Here is a 15225-nt window from a genome sequence, read left to right on the forward strand (position 1 = left end):
TTAGGGAGAGCAGGTAAAGCACTGAAGTGCACCATTTAACTGAACCTATCCACCACAACTAAGATAATAGTCTTACCAGAGGAATAAGGAAGATCTCTAATAAAATCCATGGATAAATGTGTCCATGGCTAGTATGCTATGTGTAATGGTAGAAGAGCCCCAGAACGACGAGTATGCGGGATCTTGGAATGCGCACAGACATTACAGGAAGAAATAAAGTCGACTACATCCCGATGCAACTTTGGCCACCAAAAACGACAAGAAAAGAGGTGCAAAGTTGCTGTATTATCTGGATGACCAGCAAGAGCCGAGATGTGATGTGCTCCTAGAGTTTTGAGACGCAGATGCAATGGTAAAAATAATTTCCCTGAAGGATAAGTAGGCCATCCCCCTGAGCCTTCAATATCTCTCCCTCCAGCTCAAAACACAAGACAGAGATGACCACCCATTCGTGTAAAATAGGACAGAGTCATCTGAACCACCACCCATCCGAGCAAACTTCGAGACAAAGCATTACCTTTGACCTTCTTAATCCCAGGATGGTAAGTAACACTTACACTTAAATTACAACTGGTAAAAAACAAAGACCATGTAGCTTGTCTAGGATAAAGATGTTTATCGGATTCGAGGTACAACAGATTTTCATGATCAGTAATGACAGTGACAGGGTGGACTGCCCCCTCTAAAAATTAATGCCACTCCTCAAAAGCCAACTTGATAGCCAAAAGTCCTCTATTGCATACATCATAGTTTCTTTCAGACAGTGAAAATGTCATGCTGTGGTGGTCTTCAGTAAGGAAGGGGGGCCTCAAACTGTCCCTGGAAGTCGGACCCCAAATATCCCTGTCTCAAGGGTACTCTTGAAGGTAGAGAGGCCCAAATCTCCGACCTTATTATTCTCCTGTTAAATCCTGATCTGTCCCCTCCCCCACCTCATGAGGCAGAAATATAAGGTAAAAAAGACACAAAGACAAAACAGGGATAACAGAAAACATATATCATACAAACACACTAACCAACAATAGGGAGGAGGATAGGGGCAGGGAGGAATAAACTAAATGGAAACACACACGTACTACAGCAGACCACAGATCACTACTACAACAACTTCACTCCGACCACTTAGTATTAGAACACAGCACAGGAAGATGAATCATTCACTGATAGGGACAAGAAGGTCTCCCACTTTTTATAGGAAGAGGTAATGATCATATCAGAAGCAGCTGAAATAGGGCTGCATGTTTCTTTCTGACCAGCATAGAAAGGGTCTATAACCTCTTCAGCACCAGAGGAGACTAAATCCATTTAATATGGGAAACAAATCTCACCATCTCTAAAGAAGACCAGCTATTCATTACCCAACCCTGACAGTCTAATTCCAGGTCTTCCAGGGGCGTGTGACACCCTTGTGACAAATAGTATGCGGATTAAATATATAGAGCTCAAAGGACTAGAAGAGCAGAATCTCCCCTCCCTCAAGTGACCCCAATTTAGAAAGTATACCCCTATGGGAATTTATCTGCAGAGGTAGTGAGGATTTTGATTCCATTGGTGTTTTCCAGAAACAAACAGCAATGGATGTTGCTAAGTGAAAATTGCAACCTGCCATTGTAGTGAACAGTACATTGTAGTGACCAGTACGTTGTGCACAGCTTCTTTTGGGGGCAAGGAGCCATAGCGCTTTTCAGCAGTAACGTGGAAGCCCCTATATTTCCACTGACAGATGGCAGACCTGAGTGTTTACTTTCTTTTTTGTGGGTTGATTTGAAGGTCGTGTTTGGAACACTTTACATAACGTTTGGGATCAAACGTTATCTGACTCTCTAAGCTGAGCACTTACATCGAGGTTTCCATCTAAATTTCTGAGTGACTTGATTCAGATGAAAATCCCAAGGGAGCCACTTACTATATTGAAGCAGCAGAATTACTCTTGACTGTGTCTGTCCTCTGTTTAGCGTTGTCATTTTCAGAAGTGCACAAAACTGTGACCGACTACACTTTTATGCACGCCTAAAAAGACTAATACTGCCGGATCAGGTCAGATGGCGTCAACAGTGTGCTTAATCTGCCTCATTATGGAGAATCTTCCATCGGTGGCTCTGCTTGAATCACGTATTTCAGAGATTTACACAGAAACCCCAGTGTAAGAGCTCAGCGTGGAGCACAGGATAAATGTGAACAAAGCCTTACTGCGAGCTTTCGGAGGCAGAATGGACAAGTCGACAGCAGGTGAAAAATTGATTTTACTGTATTTATCTTTTACGCTGTTCCCCGTGCGGTATAAGTGATTGGACGACTTTATTCTTCGGGACCGGACGATTACAGCGATACCAAATTTATATTGTTTTCTTTATGCTTGACAGCTGTCACAAACTAAAAGACGGGGTTTTTTTTTACAAAAATATTTTGAAAGCTATAATTTTTCCATATTTCGGGCAACCCTTTCATGTGAGGGTTTGTTTTTTTGTGGGACAAGTTGACGTTTTTATTGGTACCATTTTCAGGCACATGGCATCTTTTGATCGCTTTCCATTCCGATTTTTGTGAGGCAAAATGAACAATCACCAGCAATTGTTTTTTGGGGTCCTTTTTTATGCCAATCCACGTGTGGTAAAATTGACAAGACAACTTTGTTCTTCAGGTCAGTACGAATACAGCGATACCAAAATTATATATTTTTTATGTTTTGGTGCTTTTACGTAATAAAAACTATTTTATAGAAATAAATAATTATATTTGCATCGTTTTATTCTGAGAGCTATAATTTCTATAACATTTTTATTTTTCCACTGATTGAGCTGTATGGTGGAATTTTTTTGAGTAAGATGAAAGAGCTGTACCATTTGTCTTTTTATCACAGTTTCTTCGACTTTTGCTTGGCAATTTGATTACAAAGAATCCTACATCTATACAGTGTGTATATATATATATATTTATTTATTTTATCATTATTATTATTTTGTGATTTTTTAAATGTAGTTTTACAACTTTCACTTTTTTACTTTGGCCCACTATGGGACTTTCTGGTGACCCGCAATGATGTCACAGGGGTGCCGATCCAATGGCAGAGGCAGGTTCCTCCCTTTGCCTGCTCTGCGAAATCGATCACATAATTTTGCGGGTTAAAGTGCCAGGAGCAGTGTGGCACCCCTCTTGGCATTGAGTGCTGGGGCCTGCTGTCAGAATCAGCTGACACTGCACATCCGATCGCCATGACGTAAACATAGGTCCAAGGTCATTAAGTACCAGGCGACCTGGAAGTATGGATACGTCCAAGGTCATAAAGGGGCTAGTAAGGTGCAATTAGCCTCTGCCTGTGTTTTTTAATTCCTTTGGATCAACATGTTAGGTTACAATTTTAATTGGATGTAGTAATGTCTTCTTTCAACCTTAAAACTATGAAACAGAAATGAAGAACATAGTCTTCATGCTTTTCAGTGTGTAGTAGCCACTGCCGGATACTGCAGATCAACTCCTATTTAAGAGAATAGGAGCTGATCTGCTCCTAATTTGCAATGGGGCCCCGGCACTTTTAGTTACACTCCTGAGACCAACAGCACTAAATAATATTTTATGTCTTCTAATTACTTCACTACACAAATACCTGATCATTTCCAGCCAGATACACTTTAACTTCAGAAGAATTATATCCTCTTTTTTCACAGACTCCAGCGAGCATTTCTCGTATGCTAAGTCCTGGCTTGACAGCAGTGAGTGAAGCGGTGCCATCTGGGAGGTAAACACAGCAGTATTTGATAGGTTTGCTGTCTGCATCACGTTCTGTGCTGCCCAAACTGCCACTGTCATGCTAAAAAAAGAAAAAGAAGAAAAGAAATGAAATAAACCTCCTAAAGACTCGCGTAACCCCGGGCACATTTTATCCCTGACTTAATCTGTTGATGATGAAGGGGTTGACTGACCTTGTAAAAGGAAACAGACTCATTACTGTAATCTGGGTATGAGATGCCTCTAATAGCTTGATGATTCAGGCCAAGCAAGACAGTGGGTAAATAAATGTAAGCTAAAGGACTCATCTCACATACAATGTAAGGCCTCTTTCACACGTCAGTGTCTCCGGTATGTGTAGTGACAGTTTTCTCACATACCGGAGACACTGACACACGTAGACCCATTAGGATCAATGTGTTTCTGCACATGTGCGTGTTTTCACACGGACCGTGTGTCCGTGTGCAAAACACGTAGACATGTCCGTTTTTTACCGGCAGCACGGACCACACTGCGGACAGCACACATGCACACGGAGAACAGTGTACACTCTCCTCCATGTGCACATACCGCCTGCAGGAGAGACAGAGCTACAGTAAGCGCTGTCCCCGCTGCGTGTGGTGCTGAAGCCGGTATTCATTCCTTCTACCCAGCAGCGTTCGCTGGAGAGAAGGAATGAAAAATAAATGCTTTTTTTAAAATTTTCCCTCAAAAATAAAGTTTGTGCGTCCCCTCCCGCCTCCCATCCCCTGTGCGCCGCCAACCCCCCACCCCCCCGGTTGCTTGTTAGGAAATACTCACCGAGCTCCTGCGATGCGCATATTCCTCACTGTAATGAGCAGGACCATGTGACCGCTCACATAGGACCTGCTGCCGGCGCAGAGAGGAGACATCGCAGGAGATTGGTGAGTATTTCCCGGCAGGCAAGCGGGAAGTGGTGGCACACAGGGGATGGGAGGCGGGAGGGGACACACAAACTTTATTTTTCAGGGAAAATAAAAAAAAACATTGATTTTTCATTCCTTCTCTCCATCGAACGCTGCTGGGGAGAAGGAACGAATGTCGGCTTCAGCACCACATGCAGGGGACAGCGCTTAACTGTAGCGCTGTCTCCTGCACGGTCCGTGTGGTCCTCAGTCGGCACACGGGCAGCACACGGCTGCCGCACATGTGCCATACTGATGTGCTACGTGTGTCACACGGACACGGATAATTCCAGTACCGATTTCTCCGGTACCGGAATTATCTGGACATGTGAAAGAGGCCTAACATGCAGAATTTTTTTTTTTAAAAAGGAAGATACACTAACTGCAATATTGCTACAAAAGATCACAAAACAAAATGCTGTGTATACTAGAGACTTTGAATTAAAAAAAAAGATAATAATACACTGGTTGTGTACCCTCCTCTCCTCACTAATTTCTGCAACTACTGTGCAGGCATATAACAGAGCTGAGTTACAGTGGGGGAAATAAGTATTTGTTCCCTTGCTGATTTTGTAAGTTTGCCCACTGACAAAGACATGAACAGTCTATGATTTTAAGGGTAGGTTCATTTTAACTTTGAGAGATAGAATATCAAAAATAAAATCCATGGAATCACATTGTATAAATTCTATAAATATATTTGCATTTTGCAGTGATAAATAATTACTGGATCCCCTACCAACCATTAAAGGGAACCTGTCACCCCCAAAATCGAAGATGAGCTAAGCCCACCAGCATCATGGGCTAATCTTCAGCATTCTGGAATGCTGCAGATAAGCCGCCGATGTATCCTGAAAGATGAGAAAAAGAGGTTAGATTATACTCACCCAGGGGCGGTCCCACTGCAGTCCGGTCCGATAGGCGTTGCGGTCTAGTCCGGGGCCTCCCATCTTTTTACGATGACGTCCTCTTCTTGTAGTCACGCTCCGGCTCCGGCGCAGGCGTACTTTGTCTACCCTGTGCACTGCAGTACTTTGCTCTTCCCCCAAAAGGGTAGACAAAGTACGCCTGCGCCGGAGCCGCAACATGAATCCAAGAAGAGGACGTCATCGTAAGAAAATGGGAGGCCCTGGACTGGACCATGATGCCGATCGTACAGGGACCGCCCCTGGGTGAGTGTAATATAACCTCTTTTTCTCATCTTTCAGGATACATTGGCGGCTTATCTACAGCATTCCCGAATGCTGTAGATAAGCCTCTGAGGCTGATGGGCTTAGCTCACCTTCGATTTTGGGGGTGACAGGTTCCCTTTAAGGCTATGTGCACACGCTGTGGATTTTGCTGTGGATTCGCAGCAGTTTTCCATGAGTTTACAGTACCATGTAAAACTATGGAAAACAAAATCCGCAGTGCACATGCTGCGGAAAAAAAACGCACGGAAACGCTGCATTGTTTATTCTGCAGCATGTCAATTCTTTGTGCGGAATCCGCAGCGGTTTACACCTGCTCCTCAATAGGAATCTGCAGGTGTAAAACCGCAGGTGGAATCCGCACAAAAACCACGGAAAAAACGTGGTAAATCTGCGGTAATTCCGCAGTAAATCCGCAGTGCAGTTTTTCTGTGGATTTACCAAAATCAGTGCGGAAAAATCCGCACAACATTCCGCAACGTGTGCACATACCCTAAGGCATTCTGGCTCCTACAGACCAGCTAGATGCGCCCAATTGACTCGTTACCTGCATTAAAGACAGCTGTTGTCACGGGGCAGAAATAGGAAACAGGAGATGAGGAATCTGGGCCCCTGAACTGCCCCTCAGGCTAGAGGAAGCCCTGTCTTTCCTTAACTTTGGGGTACCCTTGAAGGTGGGGAGGCCCAAGTCACCGACCTGTCCCTGTCTCCTGTTAAACCCTGAACTAAACCCCCAACCTCCACCCCAGGAGGTGAACAGTGTAAACAGCACCACAAAGGAAATAAACAGGAATAAACAATATGAGAGTGAGGGGAACACGATACCAAAAGGTGAATGCACAAACTACAAAGTAACAAAACTCAGAACTGAGTTTGTGCACGCCGCTGCAGACTCCACAAAACAGATTGTACAGCAACTGAGCTCCAAACACCAGACTTGGCTGACACCAGGGAGCTGCTACTGCGAGGTTGGTCTCCTGAAAGGAACTGTATGACCAACAGTCAGCTGATGCACCAGGTGACCTTATAAAGGATGGTGGGAGTGGTCACAAACATCAGCTGACCCAGCAGCAATGCAATCAATAACACCAGCGGCCACCGGGGGGGGGGAGCTGCATTAACCCCCCATGACCAGAAAGGAAAAAAGGTTTAAATGAGAGGGAAACCAGATCTGCCACAGATCCAAACATGGATCGTGACAGTACCCCCCTCTGGACACTCAACATCAGACCTCACCAGACCTGCCTATGGTGAGGACGCCTCGATCCACCAGAGTTCACCTCGTCAGGCACCTGACTCTCAGGTTTATGGCAAACGCGAACTCATGAAAATGCCACCAACGAAGGCGCCACAAACCTCCAGAGGGCCGACCTGGGCAATGAGTTGTGTACATGCATAACTGGGGGTAATTCCAACTGAAAAGTCCCAGGGCGGAGAATGGCCGACACCCGATATGGCCCAATCACCCTGGAACTCCAGGTCCCAGTTGCACACTTCCATCTGATTTTTTGGTGGACACCCATACGTACTCATTCACACACAGGTCTGGACCTGAACGTTTATTTCCACGCAAACGTTTGCAACAGGACAGAGAATTCTTTGAGGAATTCACAACAGAGGCGTCCCCCTGTGTCACTACACTCACACCCCCAAAATGCTCCGAGGGAACCACCACCCTCATCTGATCTCTCCTCCTAAGAGGACTCTGACCCACCGGTTAAACCTGTAGTTAGGGTAAAGTCTTGCCCCTAGTCCCTGGCAGCACCTCTGCTGCCCCCACTGAAGGGGACGGGGTAGGTTTTAGAAGAACGGCAGAGATCGTAGCTCCCGGGCAGCAGTCCTTACACGACCGACCCCAGCTGATTACTTCCCTGGACCGCTAGTCTATGACCGGGTTATGTCTTTTCAACCAAGGGAGTCCTAAAACCATGGGAATTGGTATGCCCTCCAAGACGTAGCATGATAAATACTCTTCATGACAAGCCCCTATATGCAGATGTATATTGTCTACGACTTGTGTAATGCTCCCCTGGCTGAGCGGAGCAGAGTCAATGGCCTGGACGCTTAAGGGTTTCGCTAGCGTCCTACTCATCAGGCCATGGGTCTGGACAAAATGAGCATCCACCAAATTGACTCCTGCTCCACTGTCAACAAGCACCGGAATATTCTCAGTTACCCCACCAATAACCACCTCAGCAGGTAAGGTACACTGAGACGAAAAAATGGAGGAAATATACACACCCTGGTCGCCTCCCTCCACACGACCAGGAGGACACGGCTCTTTAGATAGTGCAGGTACTTTGGCACGTGCTGGGCAGACATTAATACAATGACCAGTCTACCCACAGTAGAAACATGCCCCCACTCCACGGCGAACCACAGGCAACCCAGTTTGGGAACCTACTCCTCCCACCAGCATGGGTTCGTCCGCCTGCCCAGGTGTGTCCTCCTCCCTAGCAAGGAAAATAGGGGGCACATTTGGTGTATGCCTCTCCCTCAAGCGTCTATCCACCCAGATGGCAAGGGACATGGCGGCCTCCAACGACCTGGGGGCTGCGTACTGCACTAGAGTATCTTGCAACCTAGGGGACAGACCTTGCACAAAATGGCTCCTAGGGGCAGGATCATTCCACTGTGTGTCTGTGGCCCACCTCCTGAACTTTGAACAGTACTCCTCAGCCGGCCGACCCCCCTGCTTGATCTTATGGAGTCGGGATTCCACCAGGGAGACGCCATCTGGATCACCATACACCAGAGCCAGAGCCGTAAAAAACTCGTCCACCGACCGTTGGGATGGGGAATCGGTCAGCAGGGAGAAGGCCCAGGATTGGGAATCACCCTTAAGAAGGGAAACGATGATACCCACCCGTTGTTCCTCACTCCCTGATGAACGAGGGCGGAGCCTGAAGTACAACTTGCAGGCCTCCTTAAAAACCCAAAATTTATCTCTCCCTCCAGAGAACCTGTCTGGGAGAGATATCTTGGGTTCTGGTTGAGCCTGTACCTGAGCCGAGGCCCAAAACCCCAACAATTGCTGCAGCTGCTGCACCACCTCACCACGCAGCACCTTACACTCCTCGGTGAGGTCTGTAGCAAATGGGCAAAGGCCTGCATTTGAGCCAAGGCTCAACAGAAAAAAAAAAGGAACGGTTGGTTATAATGTCACAGGGCAGAAATAGGAAACAGGAGATGAGAAATCTGGGCCCCTGAACTGCCCCTCAGGCAAGGGGAAGCCCTGCCTTTCCTTAACTTGGGGGTACCCTTGAAGGTAGGGAGGCCCAAGTCACTGACCTATCCCTGTCTCCCGTTAAACGCTGAACTAAACCCCCAACCTCCACCCCAGGAGGTGAACAGTGTAAACAGCACCACAAAGCAAATAAACAGGAATAAACAATATGAGAGTGAGGGGAACACGATACCAAAAGGTTAATGCACAAACTACAAAGTAACAAAACTCAGAACTGAGCTTGTGCACACCGCTGCAGACTCCACAACACAGATAGTACAGCAACTGAGCTCCAAACACCAGACTTGGCTGACACCAGGGAGCTGCTACTGCGAGGTTGGTGTCACGCCGTAAGTGGTGTTAAAGGGGCAGGATGGCATACTGGGACCCGCACCTGTCCCTACCAATTTAATGGGGCCCTGGCTTTCCCTTATCTCGGGGGTACCTATGATGGTTAGGAGGCCCGAGCCGCCAGCATATCCCTGTCTCCTGTGCAGGCCCTATCAGTGGCCCCCTCTCCCCCCAAAGGAGGTGGACTGCACCAGTGTAATAATACAACAAAAAACAGGGTATACAGACAAGGTAACTAAAAGTCTCAAACTCACCAAATGCTCACACATTCAACAACCACAGAGGAAAAACAGAGAAGGGAAGAGAAGGAATAAACTAGGAAGGAAAACAGGTTAAACATGCAACCAAAAACAGCAGAAACCATTCTCTGTAAATAAACCTCCAACACCAACACTATGCTCCTTCAACCTCCAAGCCAGGCAGTAGAACTGATCATTGACAATAGCTGAAGTCAGGACTGGGTCTATATAGAGGATCAGATTACAAAATCCACTTCAGCTGAGAGAGACCCAGCTCTCAGCAACTCAGCAATAAGGTTAACTCCTGCACTGCTGGCACAAAGCAGCCAGGTCAGAATATAGGTGAAGAGCTTCTGTTCACTGTGTGTGAACAAGGCTCAGAGCACTGCTGTTCTCTGGAACCTCTCTGTCACGGTAGCCCCGTGACAGTTGGTCTCCTGAAAGGAACTCTATAACCAACAGTCAGCTGATGCACCAGGTGACCTTATAAAGGATGGTAGGAGTGGTCACAAACATCAGCTGATCCAGCAGCAATGCAATGCAATAACACCAGCGGCCACCGGGGGGTAAACTGCATTAACCCCCAATGACTAGAAAGGAAAAAAGGTTTAAATGAGAGGGAGACCAGATCTGCTACAGATCCAAACATGGATCGTGACAGTTGTCTTACATAGTCACCTTTATAAAAGCCTCCTGTCCACAGACTCAATTAATCATTCAGACTCTAACCTCTACAACATGGGCAAGACCAGAGAGCTTTACATATGTCAGGGACAAGAACATAGACCTGCACAAAGCTGGAATGGGCTGTAAACCCATAAATAAGATGCTGGATGAGGAGACAAATGTTGGTTCAATAGGAAGAAAATGGAAGAAATGTGGTCAAATGAGACAAAAATTGAGGTCTTTGGCATTAGCTTGACTTGCCGTGTTTGGAGGAAGTGAAATGCTGCCTATGACCCATAGAACACCATCCCCACTGTCAAGCATGGAGGTGGAAACATTATTTTTGGGGGGTGTTTCTCTGCTAAGGGCACAGGACTACTTCACTGCATCAATGGGAGAATGGAAAAAGCCATGTGCCATAAAATTCTGAGTGACAAACTCCTTCCCTCCACCAGGACAATAGAAATGGGTCGTGGTTTGGTCTTTCAGCAAGACAATGACCAAAAACAGACAGCTAAGGCAACAAATAAGTGGCTCAAAAGAAGCACATTAAGGTCATGGAGGGAGTTGAAGCTCCGAGTTGCCAAGCGACAGCCTCAAAATCTTAATGATTTAGAGATGATCTGCAAAGAGGAGTGGACCAAACTTTCTCCTGACATGTGCACAAACCTCATCATTAACTACAAAAAAGTCAGACTGCTTGCCAACAAGGGTTTTACCACCAAGTATAAAGTCTTGTTTGCCAGAGGGATCAAATACTTGCACATACTCACTGCAAAATGTAAATAAATTTATAGAATTTATACAATGTGATTTTCTGGATTTTATTTTTGATATTCTATGTCTCAATGATAAAATGAACCTACCATTAAAATTATAGACTGTTCATGTCTTTGTCAGTGGGCAAGCTTACAAAATCAGCAAGGGATCAAATACTTATTTCCCCCACTGTATGTATTACTGCAAACCCTTCTAGATCGCAACTCACAATGGTCTCAGCTCTATCTCTAATCCCATACTGACTGTTGTAAGATGAAACCTGGGAAGTGTTTGTAATGATACATATCTCAGCTCAGCTGTATCTCTAAACAGCAGCTGCAAAGTTATGTATCATTACAAACCCTTTCAGATCTCATCTCATAGTGCTGTCAACTTGGACACTACCTCCACACTGACTGCTGTAAGGTGAGATCTGGAAGTGTTTGCAAAAATACATAACTCAGTTTTGAAGTAGCTATACACAGTAAATGCAGAAAACGGAGGGCATGTACTTTTCTCCCGAGTATGAGGCTGACAGTTTATGATAAATCTCTTGGCTATGGCCAGTTGAACTATAACATAAATTATAATCTAAACTTTACAAGCTAATATCTCTGTAGTGGAGAGGAGAAGTTAAAAATTAAAACTATGTTGTATTTAGCTCTGCAGCCGCTATGCTACAATATTTCACGATGTGGTTAGCTTAATATGCTCAAACCGATGAAAGGTCCTTTAAAAAAAGAGTTGTACGGGATTGATCAGCTGAAAACAGCTCTGGTGCCTGGGTGACGTGAACACATGAAATGGAGCTGCAAAGCGCAGTGCCATTCAGCATTTAATAAGATACCGAAAAGTGTATTTCTTGTACTTTAAATAACACAGCATCTGATAAACAGGAAGAGATATGTATTGTATGTTATGTACCTCAGATTTTCCAGAAAAAGAAGAGATGATGCTTAAATCCATGCTCGTTGCAGAGTTCAGAGATCCATCAGACTCCGGACGTGATAAAAGTCCATTGTTGTCTAAGGCATCTAGCAAAATAGATGCAACAAGTTATGATTTATTTCTGCTGATTATGATTCAAGATGTGTATACAGTATATGCATACATTATATATATATATATATATATATATATATATATATATATATATATACATACAGTATGTACTAGCTGAAGAGCACAGCGTTGCCCGGGCATAGTAACTAGCTGTGGTTAATTAAAGGAAATTACATTGATTATATTGCACATAAAAATATTTCACATCATATACTCAACACTACAGATTTGCAACACAAATTAACTAAACGATTATCTAAGTATTGATAGTATTTTATTTTCAACTCATTTAAGAGCCTTTTGGATAAACAATATTTTTGGTTTTTCCTTCCAGTGCAAAGATGAACAGAGTTTTGGCAGTTCCAACTCTTGACCATGAGAAAAGCATGGAGATTGCAAATCGATCCCTACTACTTTCAAGGACTGTCCCTGAACCTTGTTAATGTACATTGCAAATGCCAATCAAAGTGGAATCCTGAGGCATTTAAAAAAAAAGGCAGATCAGATGGAATGAGTGGAATTCTTGGAATGAAAAGGTCCTCTCCTTTGGCACATCCTGTTGATGAGCTGTGTATCTAATCCTATCCTGTGTGATACCATCTGCTGAGTTGTGTATCTAATTCTGTCCTGTGTGTTACTGTCTGCTGAGCTGTGCACCTAATCCTATCCTGTGTGATACTGACTGCTGACCTGTGTATCTAATCCGATCCTGTGTGTTACTGTCTGCTGACCTGTGTATCTAATCCTATCCTGTGTGATACTGTTTGCTGAGCCGTGCATCTAATCCTATCCTGTGTGATACTGTCTGCTAAGCTGTGTATCTAATCCTCTCCTGTATGTAACTGTCTGCTGTGCTGTGTATCTAATCCTATCCTGTGTGATACTGTCTGCTGAGCTGTGTATCTAATCCTACCCTGTGTGATACTGTTTGCTGAGCCGTGTATCTAATCCTATCCTATGTGATACAGTCTGCTGAGCCATGTATCTAATCCTATCCTGTTTGATACTGTCTGTTAAGCTGTGTATCTAATCCTATCATGTGTGTTACTATCTGCAGAGCCATGTATCTAATCCTATCCTATGTGATACTGTCTACTGAGCCGTGTATCTAATCCTCTCCTGTGTGTTACTGTCTGCTGAGACATGTATCTAATCCTCTCCTGTGTGTTATTGTATGATGAGCCGTGTATCTAATCCAATCCTGTGTGATACTGTCTGCTGAGCCGTGTATCTAACCCTATCCTATGTGATATTGTCTGCTGAGCCGTGTATCTAATCCTATCCTGTGTGTTACTATCTGCTGAGCTGTGTATCTAATCCTATCCTGTGTGATACTGTCAGCTGAGCCATGTATCTAATCATAATCTGTGTTACTGTCTTCTGAACCATGTATCTAATCCTCTCCTGTGATACAATCTGCTGAGCTGTGTATCTAATCCTCTCCTATGTGATATGAGTCACCGAGCAAGAGCAGTGGGGTACTCGGTACCAGGTCCGGTCTCAAGGGGTTTGTCACGGTGGCTGCGACCCAGTCAATGGACCTGAGGCTCAACGTAAAGGGTGAACGGTCTTTAAAGGGGTGTTCGGTCAGTAGTGGGACCGACGCTGCGTTAAAGGGGTCCCCTGGGGGATGTTGAGGTAGCACGGGTGTTACACTTCCCACAGGTGAAGCGGGGTCCCCAGGGGTCCTAAGGTGTGTGGCTAGGATGATATGTGCCGGTGAATAAATGGAGGAGACAAGTTGTAAGTCTTTACCTGGTTTACTGTAGGTTGCTGGCTACAGTCCAGGGTACCAGGCACGGGTGATGGTGGTCCGGCTGGCTCAGAGGCAATGGAGGGTTCCCTTGTTCCAGTAGAAGTCCATGAGCCTTTCCTCTAGCACCGTTAAGGATGAAGTCCCTGCTGCCTGAAGCTTCCTACAGGGTCCTCAGTTTCCCCCTGTCCTGGGACAGGTACCTGCACAACGGGCAGCTTGAGCCGTTTTGCAGGGACTCTAACATGCCCCGGGCTCCTTAGTTGCTGCTGCGTCTCAGGCATGGTGTGGGCTAATTACATACAGTTCCTAGCCCTCCGGTTCTGATCTGTGTCCTAGAGTCCCACAAAAGCCTCGGGCTCCTGGTTCCCGGTACTGCGCTTTGGCTCTGAGGGTGCCCAGACACAATTCCCCTCTGAGCCCTGTTCCTCTCCTTAATTCCTTTAGTCTCTAGGTCAGGATACATAAATCCTAGGGAAGATCCCCTGAATCCGAGTCTTGAGCTCCCCCTCCTGGCCTGGATTCAGAATGTGTTGCATGTGTGTGCCTTACCAGGTGAAGAGAACTCCATTGCCTCTGAGCATGACATTACCCTCCCCGAAGGAAAAGCGACATCACCGCAGCAACTGGTCAGCTGGGGTGCTGCACTTACAGTCTGCTGAACTGTGTATCTAATCCTATCTTGTGTGACACTGTCTGCTGAGCTGTCTATCTAATGCTATCCTGTGTGTTACTGTCTGATTTGCCGTGTATCTAATCCTATCCTATGTTAGTCTGCTGTTATGACCTGGTGGTCAGGACAATAATGGACCTGGTGGTTAAGAGCACACGGAATGACCTGATAGTTACTGATAATAAAGGATGAGCTCTGGGACGTGGGAACTCTGCTGACCGCAATCCCTAAACCTATCAAACACAATAGAAATAGCCGTGGATTGCGCCTAACGCTCCCTATGCAACTCGGCACAGCCTAAGAAACTAGCTAGCCCTGAAGATAGAAAAATAAAGCCTACCTTGCCTCAGAGAAATTCCCCAAAGGAAAAGGCAGCCCCCCACATATAATGACTGTGAGTAAAGATGAAAATACAAACACAGAGATGAAATAGATTTAGCAAAGTGAGGCCCGACTTACTGAACAGACCGAGGATAGGAAAGGTTACTTTGCGGTCAGCACAAAAACCTACAAAAAGACCACGCAGAGGGCGCAAAAAAGACCCTCCGCACCGACTCACGGTGCGGAGGCGCTCCCTCTGCGTCCCAGAGCTTCCAGCAAGCAAGACAACAAATTAAATAGCAAGCTGGACAGAAAAATAGCAAACCAAAGAAA

The 15225-nt window shown here is 45.5% G+C and overlaps 1 protein-coding gene across 2 annotated transcripts in view; it reads right to left on the reverse strand.

Moving 5' to 3' along the window:
• RGS14 (regulator of G protein signaling 14) overlaps window positions 1-15225 on the reverse strand; it is a 270621-nt gene that overhangs the window by 76896 nt on the left and 178500 nt on the right. For both annotated transcript variants that reach the window (XM_069763976.1, XM_069763975.1), the window contains 2 exons: window positions 12008-12117; window positions 3605-3808 (listed from right to left, as the gene is read on the reverse strand). In XM_069763976.1, coding sequence (XP_069620077.1) covers window positions 3605-3808; window positions 12008-12117 — 314 coding nt within the window. The remainder of the gene's footprint in view (window positions 1-3604; window positions 3809-12007; window positions 12118-15225) is intronic.

The sequence above is a fragment of the Ranitomeya imitator genome, chromosome 4 (assembly GCF_032444005.1).
Source record: "Ranitomeya imitator isolate aRanImi1 chromosome 4, aRanImi1.pri, whole genome shotgun sequence".
Taxonomy (NCBI): domain Eukaryota; kingdom Metazoa; phylum Chordata; class Amphibia; order Anura; family Dendrobatidae; genus Ranitomeya; species Ranitomeya imitator.